Raw genomic sequence first — 27,984 nt, 5'->3', positions numbered from 1 at the left:
TCTCCTCCACAGTGACCTGTTCAGCTTTAATATATCATTAAGAAACAGCGACATTGTACTTGTGTAAAATTTAGATTTTTTCTTTACATTACAAATTAAAAGACAACAATGATCGTTAACAGCAGCCAGAGAGGCTCGTTCTGACGGCGACAAATTCATACATTGCTGGTGTTTTGTTTCCCCACGGAGAGAGAGAGAGAGTGAGAGAGAGAGAGAGAGAGGGACGACTCTCAAGAAAAAAACAAAAAGTCATGTTCGGAAAAATGATTGTACTTCACTGGAATTGGCTTCGCTCGGCCTTTGAAAGGCACAGCAGCAGCCTGAGAGAATCACAAAGAGCCTCCAAATATCGTCCAGAAGATGAAATAGTGCTTTTTACATTCACCACACATTCCTATCAACAGCTGTAGCTTTTTCTCTCGCTCTAGTTTGTGCTTTACTTCAGCATCAGAGAGTGAACACCTGATACCTATGGAGGACTAAACCTGACATTTATATGTATTCCTGAATTTAATTACTCTTTTATTTATTTAAAGGTGCCATATGTAAGAATGTGGCCAAAAACAGTTACTACACTCAAATTCAAAATACAGAGGTTCTTTTAGGTTTCTTTTTTTTTTTTTTTTTTTACGTAACTGGCAACCCGTGGTCGCTCGGCAGCTGAGACTCTACCGACTGCAATGACTGGTAGACGGCGGTAGGTGGCGGTTTTTAATGCAAATATTTTGTCTGTACTGTTGTTGTTGGTGAGTTCAGTTTGTTATATGAACATTATTCCTGAGTCTCTGTGACATATTAGGAGGATTTTATGATTTATTACATAATGCACCTTTAAGCTTTTATTTATTCCTTTATTTATTTATTTATTTATTTATTTAATTAATTAATTAAGCATTAGCATATTTATTTATTTATTTAAGCATTAGCATATTTATTTATTTATTTATTAAAGCATTAGCATATTTATTTATTTATTTAAGCATTAGCATATTTATTTATTTATTTATACTTATGTCAGGTTTAGTCCTCCATAGATACCAAAAGAGAAAATAAATTCTGTGTGACCAGACCCAGGAGCTCTGGAAATGCATCACTTTCTGTAAGAAGGCCATCAAGAAAAAAACAACAAAATCCACTCGCTACGACACACACACACACACACACACACTCTCACACACACTCTCACACACACATGCATTTAGAAAACCTATGCTACAGATTGCCAGATTATCCCAAGGTGCTTGTAGAGGGACTACACACACAGCATATAGTCTTTTTTTTTTTTTTTTTTTTGCAAAAATATCACCGACAGTAAACGATGAAACACACTAAACACTGGTTGTTTAAAACAAAAGAAAAGTCACATTTTTAAAAAAACAAAAGCAGCATCGAAGGGAAAGAAACTACAGTAGAAACGAAAAAGAGAAAAAAAGACTTGTCGTGTTCAGATCAAACGAACTATTCTTATGAATGATTGTGTGAAGAAAAACTGCATTTATGTGACATTCAAGGCCATTTGTTCATGTTTAAAACGTCGCTAACTTCTCCTCTAAATGCTCTTGATTAAACTGTCTTTGATATATAACATATTGCACATTACTGGTGCCTTCAAATGAGGCTGTTAAGTCAATATATACGTGTCATATTATTGTACTTTTAGTCACGTACATGTCAGATTTGCAGAATTAGTTTAAGATGATTTAATCTCTATGAACCGCTTGCATGTGAACACCAACCACGTGTCGGGTCTCGTTTTAAAAGGCACCGTACGTCTTGAAAAAGGGAAGTTGATGACATTACAAATTAAAATGTACAAACAAAAAAAAAGTGACATTACTTTGCAGTAAATATTTTTGCTACTACGTGTCGAGAGCTTTCCTTATTCTTCATCGAGGTGGATTTTGGCACAATGTGCTACTTTAAAAAAGGCAAATATTTAGGCCTCAGCAGTGGACTGTGTCGGGCACAGTTAGTTTGTTTGTTTTTAGCAGCTGACAGCATCTAATGCTGCGTCACCTCGGGCTTCCCGTCTGTACAGCGACGACTTGAAGCCTAAATAAAAAGGTGCGTTTACTTTTAGGCGTGAGCAGCCGCCCGGGTGGGGGGGGGGTGGGGTCAGTGGGCGCGCCGCTCAGTTGGTTTCGTACGTGGACAGCAGCGCCGCGTCCACCGGCTCCATGCAGGACGGGCAGGTGAAGGAGCGCATCAGCCACGGGTCGATGCAGTCCACGTGGTAGACGTGAAGGCAGGGCAGGAACCGGATGGGATCGCCGTACTCGAAGTCCATCATGCAGATCACACACCTGCGAGGAGGGAGCAACACAATGTTCATTAATACATTATTTTCCAGGTAGAAACGTGAGAGAAACAAAAGTGATGTGGTTGGAGCAACTTCAATCATCTCAGCAGCTAACGTTTTAAAGCGGAACTAGAGCGGAAGTTCCAATTAAGGCTGTTTTTTAGTGTGTATCTGCGTCATTACCTTGTTTAAGAAGCCCTGAAGGTTCTAAACAAACAGTTCAGCCACTGCTGAGAACGCTGTGTTTTATTGTAATCTCGGGCTCAGCGAGATCTCGGAAAAAAACCCGGTCCGGTTACGTAAACAGCGGTTCTCCTGAACAGCAGATCGTCCTGCTCCGGGCACTTGTCCGGGCACGTCCAGGTTGCGTACATTGAACCGCAGAAGAAGAAGAATAACGTCCGTTGTGGAGGTGTTTCACGAGCGACAGTGTCTTCAGACTCCGGGTCAAAGGTCGTCAAAGGGACTGCGGCGGGGAGTCGTGAAGAAGCTATTTTTAAACACTGTTAATACAATGTTTTGATAATGAGGAGCAGTGCATCCACCGTTCCAGAGGGGGGCACTACGCTTCTGAGAGCGGGTGTGCTGAATATGTCACTTCCGGGTATTGGCCAATCACAACACACTTTGTCTTCTGGTTGAGAGAGTCGAGTCTGAAATATCGCGGCTGGGAAACAGCGTCAGAAAAGACAGATTTCTAACGGCTCGTTTACAGCAACTATGAGGTTTTTGAGCATAAAAACAAGTTAATGTATGTAAGTAGACCTCCATAACTAACATATATGTGCAACAGCACCACTCTTTGTGAGCTTTAATAACACAGAAGCGAAACCCCATAATAGGCTACGTGCACAATGGAACTTCCGCCTAGCAACCGTGGCTTCCGGTACTTTTTCCTGGAGATAATCACAACGACAACGCGATCTCCCGGAAGCAGCCCAGCGTACCATTAGAAAAATGTGTTCCATTATACTTCAGCAACAAAAACGGGAAAAAAAAACGTAGGGCTGCAACGATTATTAATCAATTACTAAATTGTCGTTTCAATAATTAAAACAATGAATGATTTTTCAGCTTCTTACATATGGATTTGTTCTGGTTTCTTTGCACCATATAAACAAAGAAATCATTAAAACTGAATAATTAAAACAACACATTGGAGAGCATCATCGTTGCCAGGTTTGGTAAATAATAATCAGCGTTTTATGGACCAAATAATGGTAAAGTTGCAGCCCTTAAAACAAGTGCATAAAAGATCCAAGGAAAAAAAACAACAATAACATAATGTTTTTCCTCACTCTTTCACTTTCTTGTCCGACTGAGGATCAGAGCCAAAATCAAAGACGCCTCTGGGCAGGTGCTGGATCAGACCGATGCGCTGGGCGATGCGGACCTGCTCCTCCTCCGTCAGCTGACTGGCCAGACGACTCTCACCCGGGTTGGGATGGTACACCGGCACCGGCTGGGCGTCCTCCTGGAAGTAAATGAACAACACACACACACACACATCATGTGTCGTGTTGTTGACTTCACAAAAGGAAGAATGTGTGTGAGAGCGGGGGTCACACGGCAGGAGCGGTGACTCGCACAGCAAAGGAGGTCACGAGGTCGAATCCTTGTGCGCTCGGGGGTTCTTGGGTTTCCTCCCACAGACCACAAACATGCGGTTTGTGTGATTAGGTTTATTGGAAACTCTACATACAAAGTGGTAGATACTGAGTGAGTGTGAATGAAGAGTCCTTTAAACAGACGACTCTGACTCCACAACTTTATTTATCATTCAGGGAAATCGTTCTGGTGACAAATAAAAGAGAAGAGAAGAAACTTTCTTCTACGACCGCAAAAACTAGCACAAAATCTGTGTTTTTTTAAACAAAAATTTCTTTGACAAAGTTTAGTTTTCTTTTGACTGCCTGTTTATTTATTTGATAACAAATATACAAGCACATTGAAGAGCAGACACATATTGCAAATTTGAGACAAATGTTTATTTGTGTTAAGATTGTGTGTGTGTATAACCTTTAAAATTGTATTGAATGCTTTATTATTTTCAAATTGAGGGGAAAAGGTCATAAAACAAGATTTCTGATTGTTTCAGCTTCTTAAATGTGAATATATTATTATATATATAATATATATTAGAGCTGAACGGTTAATTCAACTATTTCGTTTGCTTTTTTCATGATTAAAACCAGATTTCTGATTGTTTTAGCTTCTTAAATGTGAATATTTTCTTTGTTTCTTTGCTCCACATAAACAAAGAAATCAGTAAAACTGAATCATTTTGGTTTGTGGACAAAACAAAGACATTGGAGAACATCATCATTTCCACGTTTGACAAACACCGATCAACGGTTTTTAGCATTTTCTGACATTTTATGGACCAAACGATTCATCGATTAATCGAGAAAATAATCCACAGGTTAATCGATTAGGAAAATAATCGTTAGTTGCAGCTCTAACTGTGTATTTACCTAAATCAGGGGTATTAAATTAAAAGTCACTGAGGTCAAAAGGTCGGAACGTTTTCATTTCAACACACTTTTTCATTTTATGGTTTCAATAATATTTATTGTCAATGCAGGACACCTTTAACAGAGTGAACTTGCATAGTAAACTAGCTCTTTTACCATAAATAAAAATAGTCCTGCAGGCAAATAAATGTAAAGGTGCATTATGTAATAAATCTAAAGCAACTAAAGGCCATAAAATCCTCCTAATATGTCACAGAGACTCAGGAATAATGTTCATATATAAATTGACAACAACAACAGTACAGACAAAATATTTGCATTAAAAAAAAATATTTTGCAGACTGCAAATCATGTTGATGTTTTGAAATCATTGTTTTGGCGTCATGTGGCGCCACCTACCGCCGTCTACCGATCATTGCAGTCAGTAGAGTCTGTTGTAGTGTAGTAACTGTTTTTGGCCACATTCTTACATATGGAGCCTTTAAATAAATATATAAATAAGAACATAAATAAATATAAATGTCTGGTTTAGTCCTCCATATATATCAGGTGTTCACTCTCTGATGATGAAGTAAAGCACAAACTTTTTTTTTTTTACATTCAAAACAGAAACCTCATAATAAAATAAATAAAACAGAGCCTAAAACCCTTTTTTTATTTATTTAAATTAAAGAGGTCCCAGCCTAAAGAAACACACTTCAAATTAAAAAAGAAAGTAGCCTAAACATATTCAGGAAATAATAAATAAAAGGTGTTTTTTTAGGCTCAAAACAAGAGCAAACAGAGCATTGACTACAACCTATAATAACACGACAGGTGACTAGTTCAGGCTAATATTGACGGTGACCTGCTGTGAAACCCCCGGACTGTGGTGGAGGTGAGCCCCGGGCTGCTCACCTGGTAAGGCGGCGGAGGCTCTCCGGGCAGACTGCCGCCCTCAGACTCGTTCAGCAGCGACAGGTCATCCGCGCTCTGACCAAACAAACAGTTCCCCATCGAAGTGAAAGCACCATGAAAGTGTTAGCTTCTCTCTGTGAGGCTAGCACACACACACACACACACACACACAACGATGTGTCAGCCGGAGCTAAGCTAACCTAGCTGCCGCTAGACGGAGCACTCTAGGCTAGCGTTTGTTTAGCTAGGAGTTAGCTCAATGTTTGTTGTCATTCCGTGAGGAGGTGGACGGAGAAAGAGGATGAGAAAGAGGAGGAGGAGGAGGAGGTGAAGGAGGAGAACCGGAGCCGCTCACTCCTTCTTTACCGTCCGGTGACAAAAACAAGTGCACACCGTGAAGGAAATAAAAACAGCAAAATAAAAACCGGAAACGTGTCATCGCATCAGTGAGCTAGCATATTCGCTGATTTTCAAAATAAAAGAGGAAGGAAAAAAAAGAAGAAACATCTAGCGAGAAGTGTATTATTATTATTATTATTTTAGTCACATTTTTGGTGTCATTGGTGTATATTAGGAATGTCGTGTCCTTTTTAAATTTTGAAACCATAAAGTATAAATTAAATATACCGGACGGAAGTCCAATGACCTCTCACAGTCCAGCTGCAGTACTGACTTAGCCCACCAGAGGGGGCTGTAGCACACACTGTGGGAACCAATGACGTAGGACATTAACTTTTACTATAGTCTTAACATTTATAATTTTTGTCCATCAGCATCAATGTTGTGAAAACGTAAACACCTTATTGCTATTTTACATAATAAAAATGAAGAGTAGCCTGTATTTTAATTACATTTTTCTCACTATTACTACTACTAATAATAATAATAATAACTTTGTGTAGGAAGTTTTAAGTTCAAGAAGTTACAATGCACTTATATATATATATATATATATATATATATATATATATATAAATTGATCTATAAATATATAGATCAATGCAGTGAACAATAAAATAATCAATAGTTAAAGGTTGCATTTTGGCTCATAATGGGTCAAGAGTTCAGCCGTGTACAAGCTTTTAAATAAATCATTTAATTTTTTTAAAGGGTATTAAAAACATAAAGCAGATTGTTTTTTAGATGTAAAGTTTGTTGGTGTGGTTGTTATTTATTGCAGTAAAGCCATGTTTGAGTAGTCGGACACACTCATGTTGTTGTTGTTTATTATGCGTCAGGTTTGTTTCTGTGTGTTTGTAAATGAATAACATAAAATAAAGGACATGGCACAACGAGATGGTACAGTCAAGAACATCCTTTTTATTCAAATCAGGCACTGCTCTTCTCAAACTGTGTTTTTCTTCTTATGGAAAAGAAACTGTAATTAACACATGCATTTCACCTAGAGCTCTGGGGGTGCTCTCACAAAGAAGTGGCTGCTGCTGCTGCTGCTGCAATAATCAATAATGACGGCGTAGACGGAGGCAAAGAAGAGCTGGGGCGTCATGGGGGGGGGGGGGGGGGGTGGGGGGTGCCTGTTACACCGATAACCAAACACTCTCTTATCAAGAAGAACAAAATCAACAACAGAACAAAGACGCGGAGCAGTCCAGCATGAGGTGCTTGAGGAGGAGGTGGAGGGAAATAATGGAGGTTTTTCGTCCCTGGATCCTCAGAGATCTGAGCGATCAGGTGCATGGTGCCGGCCTTCTGCAGCTATCTGGCTCGTGTGTGTGTGTGTGTGTGTGTGTGTGTGTGTGTGTGTCGTAAATGGCTAATACTGCTGAAAGCGTGAATTCCTGTCGTTCACTTTCAATGATCGGATGTGACGCGTCCACGGAAATGCAAAAACGTCCCCTCGGTCAGCCTCATGCAGCACACGTTCCGCTTTATAAGGTGCTTATAATAGCTTTCATTTACAGTCCAAAGGCGTCTTAAGAGAGCCTCAATGACAGCATACCCTGGTAGCAAAAATATGAAAAAGAAATCCAAATTAAAAACAAAAACAAGGGGTAGGAGGGGGAGATAAAACAAAGTCAAAAATAAATATCAAAAAGCTCTTATCCTAGTCCAAGCAGCCCCATTTTCCAACATCCCAAAACAGTTCATCCAGCCCTCTGGAGCTCTGTGTAAACCCCACCCGCCCACGGTCGTCTCTTCACTAACCCCGCCCGCCCCCCCCCAAAAGGACACCCCCAAAAGCCCGTCGGCGTAATAAGTTCACTTACATTAGCTGTTGAATGGAGAAGCCGAAGAAGACGGGTATGGTAATAACAACGTGAAGCGTACGGACGAGAATAAACATGTGAGCTAACGGCATTCTGCTCAGACGAAAAACAAAAAAAAACAAAAAAAAAGATTTTCAGCAATTCAAGAATTTTTTTTTCTTTTTTCTTTCAGAGAGAGAGAGAGAGAGAGAGAGATTGACGGACACAGACACAGACGACTCCAGTGTCTCGGAGAAAACGGAGGGCAAGAAAAAGCAAAAGAGTCAAAGTTTTTTTTGCCTTTTCGTTGTTGTTTTTTCCCCCCATTATTTATCAATAAAAAGTCAGAACTAATTCACACCAGTTTCCTTTCGTACTACACGTGTGTATATATATATATATATATATATATACACGTATACATATACACATGTAGGCTTTTGCAAAGGAAGAGAGAGAGAATGTCGGGGAGGGGGGATTCAAGCCGGAGGAATCGTTAATTGTCTTCGAGTGCTGACGGAGGTCAAAGGTCGGCGTCGGCGCTCGAGGACGTCCCGCTTAACCCCCCCCCGACCCCACCGAGCCGTGTGGAGAAAAAAAATCTGGATTACAAAATGGAGTCTGTGAACAAAAGGCACTTTTAAGGGACAACCTTTAACTGCTGGAAAAGAAAAAACAACAACTATACACTAGAGCACAAGCACTAAAAAGAGTCATTTACAAGAGGAGAGGAGGTGGATCAGAGAGAGAGAGAGAGAGAGAGAGAGAGAGGCTCAACCTTCACGTCTGATTTTAAAGCTTCACGGTGACAATTTCTGCAGCTTTGTGCGACGCGAGGTCTTTCGCCTGCACTTTAACACAATCTGCTGAGCTCTATCAGGAATGTACTGAGAGGAGGATGATGATGGTGATAAACACGAAGCATGTTCATCGAGAGTGTGATCGTGACTTAGGGTGAATTCCAATTCCTTGCTTAACCCTCGATCTCAAAAAATGCGCGCTCCCTCTAGTGCATTGGTTCTCAAAGTGCGGCCCGGCGGCCAATGGCGGCCCGCAGAAACATTTCTGGCGGCCCCCCAGTGAATTACAGTTGATAGTTTTAATCCAGGAGCGACTAAGCTTGTTAAATGTTTATATTGGACATTACTGGATACAGACCAATAAGTGTAAACAAAAATACTGGGTATTTACCTGGTTTCTATATGGTGAATTTTAGTGTATTATTGTGTTATAAGCTGGTAATAAGCAGGTAGCTACAGCCCCCAATTACTAGCTATTTACCCAGTAAATATATGGTAACAGAAATGTGTTACTTGGTATTAACCTGTAATTAGAAGGTAAGAACAATGGCCAAAATACTGGGTAATTACCCAGTAAATTATAAAACGTTATTATTATATTAATGCTTATATTACTTAACGCTAAACTGTAGAACTGCAATCTGGTCATTAAAATGATTACAAATGGGATTTCTTTCAGTTTTTTTTCCTTTGGCGACCCTCAGGGTTCCTAAATTGGCCCTCAGGTATCTAAACTTTGAGAACCCCTGCTCTAGTCCAAGTTCTGTCCCGATTCTCAGAAAAATTAAGTTGAGGCCAAGTTTAAGGGCTGTATCCCCCCTTAATGTTGAGATTTTCCGAGACCACCCTTTCCGAGAGCAAGGGCTACCCAGAATGCATTGCGTGTTTCCACGTAACAAAGATGGCGCCGAAAGCAGCGAAACGAGTTACGCTACAAATGAAGTATTTTCTTTGTTAATAGAGATATAAAAATGATGAAAACCATTGTATTATCTTAGTTTAGGCCCATATTATGGATTACTGACGTCATTGTTGCGTAACATATATTTTTATTTTACGATCTTTTGTCAATAAGTCGTGGTGTGTGGTAACTGTCAGCTGAATATTTGTATGAGTATCATCTTATAACTAACTGACAACCTAATAACTTGACTGACAAACGGATCAGAATAAATAATCCTGACTTAAACGTCTTCTTCTTCTTCTTCTTCTTTTTTTGGAGTTGACAGACTTGGACGCAGCTTTTCGCGTTATTCTGCCCCCTACAGTCTGAAGACGTATCTGCATTTAAGGGGTGTCCCATTTCTAAGTGACAAAATAACACCTCAACACTTGGTTTTGAGGCCAGTTAAGATTAAGGGTTGAGATAGGAATTGGAATTATCCCTTAAACTGATGTTGTTTTGCTGGTGACTTTCAGGCAGTGCATGGATACGTGAGGGTTTGACAGTATTAAGGGTTTTTTATTCTAAAGGTTGAACCAAAATGCCTTTTGTGTCACAACCTTAAGCTTTAGGAACCTCTCCCCCCCCCCCCACACACACACACTTAATACAAATAGAAGAATACAAATAGAGAGGAATAATGCTGTTTCCTAAATGGCCGGGTTATCGTTTATTACCATTAATCGATCGTAATCCTGAACGTGCTTTACTGCGTTAAAGCACCGGGTTTCATTGGATGATAGATTTGTGTAGATTATTCTTCTTCTTTTTTTCTTTTTTTCCTTCAGCCCTCCCACATTTTTTATAAACAAATGATTACACGTAAAACATTAAAAAAGAGACAAAAAGGAAAAATAAAAACAAATACCCCCAACATACAAAGACTAGGATTTTTCATGGCCCCTCGAGTTTAGAGTCCCGGAGCTTATGGACTTGAAACAAATACACTTTTTTTTTTTTTTTTTTTTTTTCCTCTTTTCTCTTAGCTTTCTTAAAAATCTCTAACAGACAAACACAATGATCTACCCAATGCATTGCACGTGGCTCAATCGACACATAGGTTTTTTTTTTTCAATAATAATACTTTCCATCAAAAAAAAAGAAAAACAAAAAAACTTTTTTTTTTTTTTTTTTTCTTCAAACTTGACTGTCGATATTTGACATGTTCATCTAAGGTTTTATCCTAATAATAATAATCATCATAATAATAACAATAATGATAACGCTGCTCTGCAGATGGCGTGTGTCGTTTTGATTCGTACGGTAACTGGTTAGTGTGTGTAGAGTGTGTGTGGGGGGGGGGGGGCGTGGCATAGGGAGCGGGCGGGGCGGGTAAAGGTGAAAGTTCATAAAATAACTAGACTGCCAACAAGCTCATGTAGTAAAAGTTAAAAAGGAGCATATATCATAAATATATATATGTATAAGATCTCTCTCTCTCTGTCTTTACAAAAGAAGGGTTTGCAGCAGTCCTCTGTACAGATCTGTCCTCGGCCAATGCTACGCCCACGCCTGTAGCTTTAGCTTATGTGTGGGAAGAGAACCTGAAGTTTATTCATAATAATAATGATAATAAGTAGAAGAATTGCATGAAGGGAAACACAGAGGCACTTTTCATATAACGTTATAGTCTTGATATATGTTTTTTTTGTTTTTTTTTTAGTACACACAGAGCTAATGTTTACTATTATCCCTGCAAAACAGAACCAGCAGCTGGGCAGTCCAGTTATTTTGTGAGGTCGGCTTTTAGTCGGATTGTGTCGTGTTGAAAAATCTGAATAAAAAAATCATAATAATCATAATAATACAAATTTTAAGTGAATGAAAAACCATTAACAAAGGCAGTTTGGAGAACCAGATATAAAGGCTTCCCTTTATCAGTGGATGTCAGGTTTGTGTGCGTGCGTGTGTGTGTGTGTGTGTGTGTTCCTGGATGACGGGCTACATGGTGAAGCGGTGCAATGTGATGAGCGGCGGTGACTGTGCTGTCCGTACGAGAGAGATTCGAGAAAGCGCTTTTGAAATCGGCGAAAAAGCTGAAAAACCCAAGCGTGTTTACTGCAAACTAAAGAAAACAAGGAAATAAAATTAAAATAAAATATGATGATGATGATGATGATGATGAGGATGATGCCGTGGCAAGAGAAGGTGAAAACAATCCAAGTGGAGACGAAACCGAAACCAAAAAAACACCTACAAACAAAATGAAAGCGAATAATATGAACGCTGCGTTAGCATTCGTGCTAATGTCTGTGAAGATGATTGTGTGACAGAGGATGCTCTGTATCTGCTGCATGCTAGCGTACTCTGAAAGTGTGTGTGTGTGTGTGTGTGTGTGTTAGGGCTGAACAATTCGCCGAAATTATATCTAAATCGAAAATACGGCCGCCTGCGATTTTGAAATCTGTGTCAAAATCGAATTTTGGATTCATTATCGTCTCGATCTCACTCTACAGACCGTTTGTTTATGACAGATCTGCACAAATATCAGACAATAAACCTTTTAAATGTGTTTTTTTCAATGAAAATTTCCTCAGATATCGCAAATTCCTGTCAAAATAATCGCAATTTGATAATTATTCAAAATTGCTCACCCTTAATTTTGAAATCTGTGTCAAAATAACGTGTTTGTTTCTTGCACATCACAATTAATCCTTTTAAATAGGTTTTTCGAATGAAAATGAGTTTTAAAAAAATCACCATTTCCTCAGATATCGCAATCGCAATTCCCGACAAAATAATCGCAATTTGATATTTATTCAAAATCGTTCACCCTTAGTGTGTGTGTGTGTGTGTGTGTGTGTGTGTGTCAGGGCCTAGACTTCAGCCTCGTTTTCCGACTCCGCTAAAAATCGCTCTAAATCTGACCTTTGTCGTGCAAATACTGTTCATCCCTTATATCATATAAAAACTTAATAGTGCATAGGTGAGGGGGGGACGAAAGAGCACATGCAGAGTTTAGTGTTATGACGCTGTGCGTGTGTGTGCGTGTGTGTGTGTGTTCGCTCGCTCGCTCTCGAACCTCATCATCATCGCGGCTATCGTCGCTTCTCCCCTGCAGCAGGACGCCCTGATACTTTGACGGGTAAACATAGACCAGCCACTTTAGTGCATATCGCATGTCACACCATTGGATGGTGTCACGTGTCAATGATGATCGGCCAATCGGAAGGAAAATGAGAAGACGGTGAATGATGGCGGCGGCGGCGGCGGAGGAGCGTGGTGACGCGAGGCTGCGGTTTAACGTCTAGACCCTGATGATGGAGGTGGAGGACGGGGGGGGGGGGGGGGGGGAGCAGTGGGGGGGTAATGGAGGGACACAATTTAGGTGGAAATCACTTTTAGCGACTTCCTCGTTTCTTGGATCTCTCAGCCAATGCATGGAGTTTCATTGTGGAGACGAAAAAAATTATTAAAAATATTTAAAATTAAAAAGAAGAAGAAGAAAAGAAAAAGCATTTAAAAAAAATAATCAACAAAATATAGTAGAATTGGTCATTTGTCAGGTTCAAATATTGCATTTGACATTTCACGATGATGCGCGAGAGAGCGAGACAGTTCCTCATCGTCCTCTTCCTCGTTGCATTCCGAGTCTGTCCACTCACATCTCAGTGACGCCTCCTGGATTAAAGGGGATGAAACGCTCCTGTCCAGATTATAGTGGGTTTCGGGGGGGTTTTCGGGGGCGGGGTTTGCAGGGGGGGGGGGGTTGGGGGGGGGGGGGTTTGTCGGGTTCTGTAGAAGTACTTTGAATAGTGTTGATGTGTGAGAGAGAGAGAAAGACCTTTTTTTGTTGTTTTTTTTTTAAGTGCCAGCAGTCTGTTCATAATCAGCAGGGATGTGTCTGTTGTTGTTGTTGTTGTTTTTTAAAACTTTCCAATTTCCACGACACAATATTAGCTGTTGATTCAGAGAGGCCTTGTCAGAGGAACCAGGACTGTGGAGAGAAGAGAAGAGAAGAAAAGAGAGAAGAGAAGATTAGCCGTTAAATATCAACACATTTATGTACATCATTGGTTCTCAAAGTGCGGCCCGGGGGCCAATGGCGGCCCGCAGAAACATTTCTGGCGGCCCCGTAGTGAATTACAGTTGATAGTTTTAATCCAGGAGCGACTAAGCTTGTTAAATGTTTATTGGACATTACTGGATACAGACCAATAAGTGTAAACAAAAAATACTGGGTATTTACCTGGTTTCTATATGGTGAATTTTAGTGTATTATTGTGTTATAAGCTGGTAATAAGCAGGTAGCTACAGCCCCCAATTACTAGCTATTTACCCAGTAAATATATGGTAACAGAAATGTGTTACTTGGTATTAACCTGTAATTAGAAGGTAAGAACAATGGTCAAAATACTGGGTAATTACCTAGTAAATTATAAAGTGTTATTATAGTAACGCTTAAATTACATTATATTAACGCTTATATTAGTTAACGCTAAACTGTAGAACTGCAATCTGGTCATTAAAATGATTACAAATGGGATTTCTTTCTGTTTTTTTTTCCTTTGGTGGCCCTCAGTCCAATGTTGGGTTCCTAAATTGACCCTCAGGTATCAAAACTTTGAGAACTCCTGGATTAGAGAGTGAGTCTGGAGCTGGAGGAATTCCTCCAAGGTTTGTACGTCACAAAACTAGAGCTGCAAATAACGATTTTATTTTTCGTAATCGATCAATCTGTCGATTATTTTCTGGATGAATTGTTCAATGGTTCGTAAAATGTTAAAAAACGTTGATCAGTGTTTGTCAAAGCTGGATTTTTTGATGTTCTCGAACGTCTTGTTTTGTCCACAAACCAAAATGATTCGCTTTGAATGATTTCTTTGTTTACGTGGAGCAAAGAAACCAAGAAAATATTCACATTTAAGAAGCTAAAACAACCAGAAATCTGCTTTTAATCATGAAAATAATACAGAATAATCGTTAACCTTCCATGCAAAAAGACAGGAACAATTAAAAGCTGACTGAGTTGGGAACCACATGTAGACGCAGTACTTCGTCCACTAGGTGGCAGCACTAAAACACGTTTCTTCTCCATGAAAAATGACAACGTCAAATTTTACTACTTGCTGTTTTTTTTTGAGGGTTTAACTCATTAAAGTAAACCTCAGTCGGATCATTTAGGTCCACAAACAGCAGCAGATCTGTGGTTTCTGTGTGTTTTCAGTCACACTCACACACCTGTGTTACTCTGCAGAGCGAGCGCACAGATCCAGTTTCTGTGTGTGTGCGATAAGAGGCTGAACATTCCACAGGCCTCGGCCCCCGGAAACACTGGCAGATCACCCTATCTTCAACATTCTGACCCCCCCCCCCCACCACCACCACCACCACCACCACCACCACCCCCCCCATTAGAGGAAGCATTAACCCCCGTAAACCTGTCTGTCCTCCGCCAACTCCTTTCCTTACCCATGATACTTTGCTGTCTGTAGATAACTCCTCCCTCCCTGGCTGGCTCCAACTTTCCTGAAACCCCCCCTCAATGTAATCCTTGGCAGTGGAAAGTGGACCCTACCACCCCCCCCCCCCTTCAAGTCCAAGTTCAACTGCCTATGACATCATGTCTGGTTGCCGTGGGTAACCAGACAGCCGGGACGTGACTGTGGAGAGAGCAGAGCTTCCACTAACTCCCTCTTCCCCTTTCTCCGAGTCGCCTCTCACTTTTTTTTTTCTTTAACCCTCCCTCGTTCTCACCACCAGAGGGCGCCTCTGTCCAGCTTTTTCTCGGGCTTCGCGCTTCACGATTAAAAGAGTGGGAAGACTCCGTTGGCGAGCAGACGACGAGGCGGGCTGGCAGCAGCAGCAACAGCCGCCGTCGTCTAAACTTCACCATATGCCAGAGAACAGCAGGAAAGACCTGGGTTACTCTCTCTGGCCTCGGCTGGTGCTGGTGCTGGTGCTGGTGCTGACCCACTAGGCTCGGGCTGACTGGAAGTGTCTGATACCAGAGGGCCAGGTTTCTCAGTCAGTCAAAGAGGACGTTATTAGCTCACTGTGACTGATATTAATAATAATAATAATAATAATAATAATAAGAGCTCTGAACAGATGTGAGCTGTGGTAAAAGGCCTGTTGTGTTGTTTTTGTAGGGCAGAAAATGAGGGGACAAGAGTTCTGGCACAGAGATGCAGTGTGTGTGTGTGTGTGTGTGTTCTTGTACTTGCAGCATACCGAGGACCAGTGCGGGGTTTTTAACCAACAAAGTGAGGACATTTTGACTTTGTTTTCATTCAAATCACTTACTGAGGTTGTAAACATGATGTACTATATGTTTTTTAACACAGCTCCTCAATTTGGTACAAAAACCCAGTTTTCCAGTCCTGGTGTTTCACACAATTTTTGCTCTGGGGCTCCACCTGCAGACATTTTATTGTACTGCACCCAGTAGTTCTTTATAGATGTAATTCATGAAGTGTATTTAACAGTCTTATTTACACTGTATTTTACAGTTTATTTTTCAGTGTATTTTACAGTGTATTTACAGTCTATTTTACAGTGTATTTACCGTTTTTTTACCGTATATTTACAGTGTATTTTACAGTTTATTTACAGTGTATTTACAGTCTATTTTACAGTGTATTTACAGTCTATTTACTGTTTATTTACCATGCATTTACCGCGTATTTACAGTTTATTTTTCAGTGTATTTTACAGTTTATTTACCATCTATTTACCATGTATTTACAGTCTATTTTATAGTGTATTTACAGTCTATTTTACAGTGTACTTACCGTTTATTTTTCAGTGTATTTACAGTGTTTTTTACAGTTAATTTACTATGTATTTACCGTTTATTTTTCAGTGTATTTTACAGTTTATTTACTGTGTATTTATAGTCTATTTTATAGTGTATTTACTGTCTATTTCATAGTGTATTTACAGTCTATTTTATAGTGTATTTACCATCTATTTACTGTCTATTTCATAGTGTATTTACAGTCTATTTTACAGTGTATTTACCGTCTATTTACTGTCTATTTCATAGTGTATTTACAGTCTATTTTACCGTGTATTTACAGTGTATTGTCACTCTCAAACCTTTCATGAGTCCAGTGAAGATATTTGTAATTGTGTTGATTTACAGAGTAAAAATGCTGGTCCTCTACTTTGTCAGCACTACCCGGTCCTTAATATGCAGCAAGTACAAGAGTGTGTGTGTGTGTGTGTGTGTGTGTGTGTGTGCATGGACACACATTTGGACGGTGTGCCGATGTCCCCTCTGTGCCAGCAGGGCTACATCTGTGGGAGATTGGTGCAGGTGGGGAGCTTGAAAATAAAAATACGAGAGGGAGCAGCAGGAGCAGAGAGGAGGAGGAGGAGGAGGAGGAGGAGGAGGAGGAGGAGGAGGAGGGGGAGGGCAGCAGCCGTGCAGAGGAGAGGAATGCAGATTGTTTCCATGTGTGGGGAGGACAGGAGAGAGAGAGAGAGAGAGAGAGAGAGAGACTAGAGTTGGCTGCAGGCAGGTGCGGTTAGCCTCTAATGAGAAAAGTTGTGTTGGTGATGGAGGAGTTCCCAAGACGACGCTGCACATCCCAGTGGCACACACACACACACACACACACACACACACACACACACACACACACACACACACACACACACACACACACACACACACACACACACTGACACTGCTGCTGTGAATGTTCACTGTGGTGCAGGAGTCAGAGTCAAGGCCTCCGCACACACACACACAACACGATGTAACTGTTAACGTTTCACACAGGTCCAGAGTGATTTCACACACATCAGTGTGTAACATGACAAAATATAAGTCAGATTAAAAATAAACTAACTTAAAAAACTTAAAAAACTAAATGATGAGGCTCTAAAACCTGTTTGTTACTTTTAAAATGTGTTTAGAAATCAGTTCTGGCAACACATTCAAGACTTTTATTTTGTAATATTTCTACATTTAAACTTAAGATTAGGTAGGACACATATATGCATGTGTATGTTTATACATAGGCTGCTTTATATGTATGGTTAGAGCAGGGGTCTGCAACCTGCGGCTCTAGAGCCTCATGTGGCTCTTCAGCCACTCTGCTGTGGCTCCTTGTAGCTTTGAAGAACAAAACATCTTGTGTTTTTCACACTTTTTTGTCAAGATAAAGGCATAAATAAAAGTGTTTTGATATTTTTTTGACTACTATTTTTTGACATCCAATTGAAAAACCTCCCCAGAAAGCCAATACAGTACATGAAGTTCACATTTGGAGTCCTGTCCATCTTTAGATCCATGTCCTTCAGCCAGGCAGGTTTTCCTCAGACATAAACTACACATAATCAATTATTTCAAGTCGTTTTTCTCTACTTTAGAGGTTGGGTATCGACTTTACATGTGATTTTATCTTCATTTTAAGGAACAAGGGTTTTTGCGGCTCCAGATTAATTTTTGGGTGCAGAGGGGACAAAAATGGCTCTTTTCATTCTAAAGGTTGCAGACCCCTGGGTTAGAGGTAAGAGTCTATTTTATTCATTGACTTATTTATTTTGATAACAATATGTTCTTCTTCCTACTCCCTTTCGAACTTGTCGGCAAAAAAGCCAAGTTTTATTATTATTATTAGTAATATTATAATATGTCTTTACTGTAGCGCGTTTTCTTTTTCTCTTACTTGTACGTATTCTTGCACGTCCGTTCCAATAAATACATTTCATTCATTCATACGAGGGCGATTAAATGAAATATTGTGAACACTTAGTAGTTAGTGAAAGTGTTTTGCAGAAAAGATGAACGAGGAGTACAAATAAACCAATCCTCTCTCTCATGTTATTCTCTAAAGCGCAGGAAACGATGGACGAGGGTCACTGACGCTCAATGATCGACCGTCAACTCTCATCTCGACCGTGAATCGTTTAAAAGCTCGTTCTGTAAATCTGTCGCAATCAGACGTTCGTGTTTATTATCCACCTGAAGATAAAGATAAAGTCATTTACGTTCGTCCTTAACAGCCTCGCGTCCTCCACTTAACTCAGTTCAGACTCACTTGGTTTTTTCCGTCAACATCGACTCACTGTCGTTATTGTTTTGACTCATGACCAGAGAAAGTTTGCTTAAAAGCCCTTTTCTCCGTCTCTGCGCTGACGTTAAGTGCTTTTCTTATTGTGGGAACCAAGTCAGAGTTTCTCCTCGACCTTGAGATTAATGCACGCTTCTTTGATTCCAGATGCGTCACACGCTCTTGTTTCTTAATCGACGGAGCCGGAATATAAATATGTGGCAGATTTCATCTCCTTGTAATAAGAATAAAAACACGACTGTAAACTCTGGAAAAAGTGAGCAAGTTTTCGAAAGCCCGAGTTGTCAAAATAATGAAATCAAGATTTAGCTGATGCGGGAGAGTGTTCTGGACGTCTACATGTGTTTGAGAGGAATCATTATTAAAGGTCCCATATAATACCCTATTAACCCAAGTTAAACTAGGTCCTGGTGCCCTAATGAACATGTCTGTGTCATGCTTTAGTCAAAATATCATAAGGATGAAGCACAATAGCAGTTCAATAATCTGCCAAAACAGCCTTTTTCAGAACGCTCGGTGGTCATTCATGTGAATGAGATCCAGGTAAACACACATCCACTGCTTCCAGGGGAGTGTTGATCTAACTTACTATCCACAGCCATACTGTCGCCACTTATCACCTATTGTCATGCACCGTCGTCACAACCCCCGCTCCATATATCCATAGTAATGTCTGTTTACCCGTTGTTACTGAGTTTCACCGTAATGCACGGCGGCGCGGCGTGTATGTAAATTCCCATGCTAGAAAAAGACCCTGAACGCACCAGTGTAACTGCGACTGAAAGTGACGTGTGTGTGGATCAACAACACGAGGAGAGAACGTGGAAACACGACAGAAAGGCAGCCTTTGGTTGAGAAGAAATGTAGGAAAACATCTACATCTTTCTGCAGTGCTTTCAAACGCGTGCTCCTCATATCACCGATCCACACGCGCCACTCGCTAACCGCAGGCACGTAACTGGTGCGTTCAAGGTGTACCCTCCAGCATAGGAATTTACACATCCGATCAACAACAAAGGGCTTGTGAAGCTTGTGAACATTTTTTTCATAAATAATAAAATATATCCACTGGACACAAAAATCCTCTGAGGCTGGAAGTTTGTGTAAAACACTGTGATCCGCTGTGCAGCCGCTCTTCCTCCCTCGCCTGCACTCTCGTATTTCACAGGGACAAGGGGGAGCTACGGTGGAGCTGTGAAGTACTCTGTGAAGTACTCTGTGAAGTACTCTGTGAAGTACTCTGTGAAGTACTCTGCCTGGCGGGGTGCCAACATTCACGTTGAAATGTACGCACTGTCGTCACTTGGTCGGGAGGTGTAAACATCGCCTGTTTTATCGCCTATACTTACACAAAGTGGAACCACTAAAACATGACTGAGTCTTGTTTTTTTCACATTTTGGGGACTGGTATGGCCCACCGAGTCCCAAATATAAGTATTAAAAGATTAAAAAGTTGATTTTGCACAATAGGGGACCTTTAATGCACTTGTTCACTGCAGAGGCATTGCTGTATCACGGCCTTCGCTCTGAATGTCATGCTTTTACCCTGCAAAGCCAAAATCAACAGAGCAGTGTGGAGACTGAGCTACATACAGTGAGTAATGAGGGGGGGGGAGAAAGAAAAGACATTAAAACAGAAGAAGAGGAGGAGGAGGAGGTGGAGGAGGTGGTGGATATGTCTATTAAATGGTGAAATGAGGGAGGGTGGTGGGGTACCTGAGTCTGCTGGGGGATATTCAGAAAGTTGTCCCGTGTTCCGATGCTGACAAACCGGTTGGGAGCTGTGGAGCCTGGCGTGGAGTATGCTATAAAGAGAGAAACAAGTGTGTACATCCTTTTACACACACATATACACACCTGACCTTTTATATTTATATTTATATTTATATGTATATGTTTTTTTACTAGAATATTAATCCATCACTGTCAAATAAACTAAGGCTCAGGGATAGTAAGGACGACGATTCTAGCAACTAGAACTGACTGTTTACGTTTACGTCACAATAGAAAACATCAGAGGACTCGGTGTGGACTGTGACTCTGGGCCAATGGAGGACGAGGAGGAGGAGGAGCTTACACAGTGACATCACTCAGTGACATCACTCAGTGACATCACTCAGTGACATCACTCAGTGACATCACTCAGTGACATCACTCAGTGACATCACTCAGTGACATCACTCAGTGACATCACTCAGTGACATCACTCAGTGACATCACTCAGTGACACTAGAGCAGGGGTTCTCAAAGTGTTGATACCTGAGGGCCAATTTAGGAACCCAACATTGGACTGAGGGCCCCAAAGGAAAAAAGAAGAAAAAAAAACATACAAATTTTTTTAATAATTTTAATGATATAATATAATATATATATATAATATAATTTACTGGGTAATTACCCAGTATTTTGGCCATTGTTCTTACCTTCTAATTACAGGTTAATACCAAGTAACACATTTCTGTTACCATATATTTACTGGGTAAATAGCTAGTAATTGGGGGCTGTAGCTACCTGCTTATTACCAGCTTATAACCCAATAATACACTAAAATTCACCATATAGAAACCAGGTAAATACCCAGTATTTTTGTTTACACTTATTGGTCTGTATCCAGTAATGTCCAATAAACATTTAACAAGCTTAGTCGCTCCTGGATTAAAACTGTCAACTGTAATTCATTGCGGGGCCGCCAGAAATGTTTCTGCGGGCCGACATTGGCCCCCGGGCCGCACTTTGAGAACCAATGCACTCGAGGATCAAATTTAGGGCAGTTGTTCTCACTGGACTCCAGAACTTTGGCTAAAGTGAGGGGATGAGGATGTGTGGGTGAGGGGTGGGGGGGGGGGGGGGGGTGACGGGGCTGGAAACTGATGTGTGTGTGTGTGTGTGAAAAAATAATAAATAATAAATAAATAACGCAGTGATAACAGCGACTGCAAAAAATAAAAAAAAATAAAAAATACAGATGGAAAAAAATATATTTATTTATATAAATGTTCATATAAATAAATAAATAAATAATAAAGTGTTTGTCTGAGAGGAGGGGGAGGGGGGGGGGGAGTTGATAGGACAGGAAGAGGAAGGTTGGGGGGGAGGGGGGTGAGGATTCAAAAACAAAAGAAGAAGAAGGTTGCCCCGGTTGCTCCGTCCAGCGCCCCCTCCTGGTGGTGCTGTGCCTCTCCCATGGCCCGACTCTTGTCTGCGGTGGAAGCGACCAAACCCTCACTGCTCCGTCTCCGTCTCTCACTGAGATCTGATTCAGATCTGATCTGAATCTGTTTTATAGACAGACCGGTCTGTCATGTTTTCACTTTATTTTTTTTTAATTGTTATGAGATTTGTGTGGAGGTGGCGAGGGGATTGGGTGAGTAAAAGTGGGGCATGATGTTTTTGTTTGTTTGTATTTTTTTGTGAGTCCACGCCAACTGCCCTAATTTTGTTCCCTTAAAAAGAATCAGAGGAATAAAAAAGAAACAAAGAAAGGAGGATATGAGAATATATCAAATAAAAGGGAAAAGAACAAAGAAAACAAAAATAAATAAAAAAAAAGAAATGAGAGAAGGGGGAAGACTGTGCAAAAGTCTGCATGGATCAAAGGTTTTTGAGGCTGCTCTGCTCCCCTCAAACTACAGAACACAGAGTCTACACTGCCTCGTGTGGTGCAAGGAGGAAACACAACACCAGAGAAAGAAAGTTTGAAGGAAACTGACAAAGCTTGCAAAGAAAAAGGAAGTGAGAGCAAGAAGATACAGAAGAAATCTCTGGTTTGGCAAAGGCGTGGCCTTAACTATATAACGCTGATATAGACTACAGTAGAGTATGAGTACAGTAGACTACAGTAGACTACAGTAGAGTACAGTAGACTACAGTAGAGTATGAGTACAGTAGACTACAGTAGACTACAGTAGAGTACAGTAGACTACAGTAGAGTACGAGTACAGTAGACTGCAGTAGAGTACAGTAGACTACAGTAGAGTACGAGTACAGTAGACTACAGTAGAGTACAGTAGACTACAGTAGAGTACGAGTACAGTAGACTACAGTAGAGTACAGTATATGAGTACAGTAGACTACAGTAGAGTACAGTAGTCTACAGTAGACTGTAGTAGAGTACAGTAGACTACAGTAGAGTACGAGTACAGTAGACTACAGAAGACTGCAGTAGAGCACAGTAGACTTCAGTACAGTACAGTAGACTAAAGTAGCGTACAGTAGAGTACGAGTACAGTAGACTACAGTAGAGTACAGTAGACTACGAGTACAGTAGAGTACAGTAGACTACAGTAGAATACAGCAGAGTACAGTAGACTACAGTAGACTACGAGTACAGTAGACTACAGTAGACTGCAGTAGAGTATAGTACTGTAGACTACAGTAGACTACAGTAGAGTACAGTAGACTACAGTAGAGTACGAGTACAGTAGACTACAGTAGAGTACAGTAGACTACAGTAGAGTACAGTAGACTACAGTAGAGTACGAGTACAGTAGACTACAGTAGAGTACAGTAGACTACAGTAGAGTACGAGTACAGTAGACTACAGTAGAGTACAGTAGACTACAGTAGAGTACAGTAGACTACAGTAGAGTACGAGTACAGTAGACTGCAGTAGAGTATAGTACTGTAGACTACAGTAGACTATCGTAGACTATAGTAGAGTACAGTAGACTATTGTAGACTACAGTAGAGTACAGTAGAGTACAGTAGTCTACAGTAGACTACAGTAGACTATAGTAGAGTACAGTAGAGTACAGTAGAGTACAGTAGACCACAGTAGAGTACAGTAGACTACAGCTCAGCTGGTAAAGGCTGCTCAGTGACTGAACTGGAAGCAGATGCTCAGCTACGCTATGAAAACATCTCAGATCTTTGCTTTGTCAGTCGTAGAACTACATGATCACAGACGACAGATATATATACATATATATATATATATACTCTATATAAGGTTTGTTCTAAAACTGGTTTGTATTTGTCTCTATGAGTAGTGGGGGAGACTGGGGCACTCGTGGGGGGTTTGTTGTGGAGAGGATGGGGGGGTGGGGGGGGGGGTGACTTACACGGAGATGCGGGCGAGCTGAGTCCGCCGTCAGTGGGCGTGCTGATGCTTTTAGAGTCGGGCATGGGGAGGGGCACGGGGCGTGCCACCGGGGGTGGCGGGGGCAGCAGGAAGGAGCCCGGCATTTTGCTTTGGCCACCTCCATTAGGCTGCAGATGGACCATACAGACAGGGTTCGAGTATATATACAGTTGCACAGCAGGGAACCCACACACACACACACACACACACACACACAGCCCAGTTCACACTACACCATTTTCAGCCCTGACGACAACGATCCTCCGCTCACAATCAGATCGGCTCAACTCTGGCAGCCAATAAATGTAAAATATTAAAAAAACACAGCCCTGCACAGACAACTCCAACCAATTAAAGACCAATTTGGGTGAACCTGACACCAACGCAACGGTTCAAAGAGAAGAAGTAACAAGAAAACAAGAAACAATACATCAAAAAACACATGACAGAGATCACAGACATTGGTTAGCATCTTCTTCTGATTATTTACAAATACATTTTTCAATCCGGGTTAGGGTTAGGGTTAGAACCCTCCAAAGAAAAGTTTCAAAAAAGTGTGGGGACCTTTTCTGGAATACTTTCATAATTTTCAAAACTTGCTAGGGGTTGGATACCTCACATTTTGCTTTTCTGTTTTTTTTTTATATTTATTTGTTTATTTTATCAACAATACCAAGTGTAAAACTGTGCCCGATGCTGTGTGTTCATGATTTGTGTATATTTACTCCTCCATCTTGTTTTACTTTATTATACTTGAACAGACTAGAACCCGACTTCCAGCTGCTACTCCAGAAATTAAGCACAATTTGTTTACTTTTTCTGTTTATGTGTTTGTGAATGTGTCTGGATAGGTAAGGATATGTTTGGGAGTGTGGGGTTAGGGCTAGATAAGTTCTCTCACTGTGTGCTTTTGTCTTGTACTGTTATTTTCTCTCGCTTTTATGGATGTTTATGATCATTTCTCTTGTCCTATGGGTCGATTGTACAATTTATAAGCTCTATATTTTATGTTTGTGTGAAAATTCAATAAAAATATCTTTGAGATAGAAAGTTGTGTAGCGTGAACTTGGTTTAAAATGCACTTAAAGGCGCCATATGTAAGATTGTGGCCAAAGACGGTTACTACACTCAAATTCAAAATACCGTCAATACCTTTTTAGGTGTCGTTTTCTGACGTAACTGGCAACCCGTGGTTGCTCGGCAGCTGAGACTCTACTGACTCCAATGACTGGTAGACGGCGGTAGGTGGCGCCACATGACGCCAAAACGTGATTTCAAAACATAAACATGATTTGCAGTCTGCAAAATATTGTTTTTTACGCAAACATTTAGTCTGTACTGTTGTTGTTGGTGAGTTCAGTTTGTTATATGAACATTATTCCTGAGTCTCTGTGACATATTAGGAGGATTTTATGATTTATTTACATAATGCATTACTTTAAGCAACACAAGGACACACATGATTACACACTAAAAGACACAAATATCACACAGTCTGGCCAAAGGTGTAGAGGTTTATAAGAGAGAGAGGGGGAAGGGGGGAGGAGGGGAAGTGATGAATTATTTTCAAATGAAAGAAAAATGGAGGTCTCACACAGGGAAATGTAAGAAAATATAGCAGAGGGAAGGCTGTGTGTGTGTGTGTGTGTGTGTGTGTGTGCAGGGACATAAAAGAAAAGGGGGTTTGATCAGTTTTTTTTTTAAATGTTTACATCCTGCATCTTCCTACATGTGTCAAAACACTTCTGACATCAGGTCCAGTGGACAATCAGCTGCATATCAGGCCTAGTTTTTGACGTTTGGAAACTCGCTCTCCGCGATTCAGTTCAAGGAACAAACAAAGACTCGGCTCTGCGACTCACCACGTTTACCCAGCATGCACCTGACCCACGACTCAAATTCACCAGCTCCCACAGCGTCATCAATAAGTCGTTTAATAAGTCGTTTGTCAGTGTGTGTTTTTGTGTCATAAACTGAACAGATATTCAGATAAAAACTGGTAGGAAGCTGTGCCCTTTAAGAGAACACCACACCTGAAACACTGCTTCAAATGGCCTCGGGTCAACAAAGTCTCAAATGTCTGCTCCCTTGAACACCTGACTCTCCAAAAACACTCGTGATCCTGATCCACACGTCCTCTACAGGCCGCTCATGATAGTAAATCAGTAATCATAGTTTCCTTCAGACACACTTCCCTTGACTCTTAACTTCCGCCTCCTCCTGTCAATGCACTTTTCTTCCCGTTAATATTAAAAAACACCTGTATTTTCCAGCGACAGTGTCTTTAAAACAACCACAGATGACTGACCTGTGCGCTGGGCTGTCCTGTGCCGTCGGTGCACACAAACTGCACAAACTCCTTGAGCGGGTCCTGGTGGTGATGGTAGCGTATGGTGGGGTGGGCGAAGTACGGGCTGGACTGCTGGATGATTGAGGAGGAGGGGAAGTGCAGGGCTGACGCTGAGGCACGAGGACTCCCTGAGGAGGAAGAAGAACACAATGAGTGTCAGGTCATTCTAGTGTTTTCTAGTCTTCATTCACAGAACAGCACACACACTGATCACAGTCCATGAACATGCACAACTATGACAGTATATATGTTATATCAGAGTCCAGGGGTGACACTTGTTGTTGTTGTTGTCGTCAGAAGAGAGAATAGCTGTGACTGAAGATGTTTCTGCTCACAAATGACTGTCATTAACATCTGCTCCCACTCATTTCTCTGTACCTCTGACCTGGCAACCCTGCACATGTACACTCTTTACTGAACTCTGTTTTCTGAGAATGATAGCCACACACACACATGGAAGTACATCGCATTCATTTGGGGAAAATAAATAAAATTATAAAAAGTAATTATTTTTTCAGTTTTTCTGAGTATTTATTTTTTCTGTTTTCTACGTTTTTTTTTTCAATTTTTCAGAATACTTTTTTTTCTGAGTATTTTTTTCTATTTTTCAGAATATTTTTTTTTCAGAGTATTTTTTTCTTCTGTTTTTCAGAGTATTTTTTTCTATTTTTCAGAATATTTTTTTCTGAGTATTTTTTTCGTTTTTTCATAGTATCTTTTCAGTTTTTTTCAGAGTATTTTTTTCTGTTTTTCAGAGTATTTTTTTCTGTTTTTCTAAGTTTTTTTTCCTGTTTTCTGAGTATTTTTTTCTAAGTATTTTTAAAATTTTTCAGAATATTTTTTTTCTGAGTAATTTTTTCGTTTTTTCAGAGTATTTTTCAGTTTTTTTCAGAGTATTTTTGTCTATTTTTCAGAAAGAAAAACATTTCTGAGTATTTTTTTCGTTTTTTCAAAGTATTTTTTCAGTTTTTTTCAGAGTATTTTTTTCTATTTTTCTGAGTATTTTTATTTCTAAGTTTTTCCTTGAATTAACGACAACTCTCGCGATATCTCTCAATAAAGGAATGAATGCGTTTATTGTTTCAAATGCTCAGTAAAAACATTCAGTAAATCAGAGAAAAATGACTTGATGTGATCAATGCAATCATTCAGCAGCACGTCCTCACTGTGTGACTCTGTCTTATAGTTTTCAAGACAGAGAATCTCCTCTCTGCTCTCAGTCCACCACAGAAACACCTCCCAGAGACATTAATCAGCCACACACACACACACACACACACACACACACACACACACACACACACACACACACACACAATGTCTGCAGAGATTGTAAGGCTTTGGCAATTTGGCTCAGTGAACTAAAGAGGCAAGCTGCTAGGTGAGGGGAGCCCGGGCGAACAAGCATCTGCGATTGTGTCTGTCACCTAAAGTCTCTGGCGTATAACGACACTAACAAAGAGTGCAAGTGGCCGTTTACACCAAGTTTTTATTGTGTTTCTGTATCAGTGTTCTCGTTCTCTGTACGCGTATTTGTTATTAGCTCTTTAGGACGTTTTCTGGCATCAATACTGACCTCAAGATCTGGCCGTAACGAGGCAGAACTTCACAGTTATAGAATAGGAGAGAATATCTTTAATTGTTATTGTAAAATACGATGATATTGAGGTCACATCAGTGCAAAAAGGTACACGAGACAACAGATAAAAACTGTATATATAAAACACAATAGATCTTTTAAAGATAATTTTTTAAAGTTTAAGTTAATCCAGTGTTCTGCCCCAATCTCCAGACTACGGCAATATTCAGATTCCAGGTCTCCACATCCGTCCTGAGGACATAAAGTAAATCCTGCTGTTCTCTCTCTCTCTGCAGCTCTAACTAGATCTTTTACAACAAGAACCAACC

General features: G+C 40.5%; 2 protein-coding genes across 8 annotated transcripts in view; both read right to left on the bottom strand.

The window, feature by feature from the left end:
* Positions 1 to 13: 13 nt before the first annotated feature.
* rnf11a (ring finger protein 11a) lies at positions 14 to 6,075 on the bottom strand. The gene is made up of 3 exons (XM_083909436.1): positions 5,671 to 6,075; positions 3,598 to 3,773; positions 14 to 2,303 (listed from the first exon to the last, which is right to left on the bottom strand). The coding sequence occupies exons 1-3, from the start codon at positions 5,767 to 5,769 to the stop codon at positions 2,132 to 2,134; spliced, it is 447 nt and encodes a 148-aa protein (XP_083765562.1). The 5' UTR covers positions 5,770 to 6,075; the 3' UTR covers positions 14 to 2,131.
* A 1,793-nt stretch (positions 6,076 to 7,868) lies between these two features.
* LOC310943789 (nuclear factor 1 X-type-like) overlaps positions 7,869 to 27,984 on the bottom strand; it is a 142,529-nt gene continuing 122,413 nt past the window's right edge. For 4 of the 7 annotated variants that reach the window (XM_083909440.1, XM_083909443.1, XM_083909441.1 and 1 more), the window contains 4 exons: positions 26,035 to 26,204; positions 23,707 to 23,854; positions 20,363 to 20,451; positions 7,869 to 13,557 (listed from right to left, as the gene is read on the bottom strand). In XM_083909440.1, coding sequence (XP_083765566.1) covers positions 13,543 to 13,557; positions 20,363 to 20,451; positions 23,707 to 23,854; positions 26,035 to 26,204 — 422 coding nt within the window. In that variant the 3' untranslated portion in view covers positions 7,869 to 13,542. The remainder of the gene's footprint in view (positions 13,558 to 20,362; positions 20,452 to 23,706; positions 23,855 to 26,034; positions 26,205 to 27,984) is intronic. The other 3 variants (XM_083909444.1, XM_083909445.1, XM_083909446.1) reach the window with 1 other exon arrangement.

The sequence above is a fragment of the Microchirus variegatus genome (assembly GCF_963457635.1).
Source record: "Microchirus variegatus genome assembly, chromosome: 23".
NCBI lineage: Eukaryota > Metazoa > Chordata > Actinopteri > Pleuronectiformes > Soleidae > Microchirus > Microchirus variegatus.
This window is presented reverse-complemented; position numbering and strand designations above follow the sequence as displayed.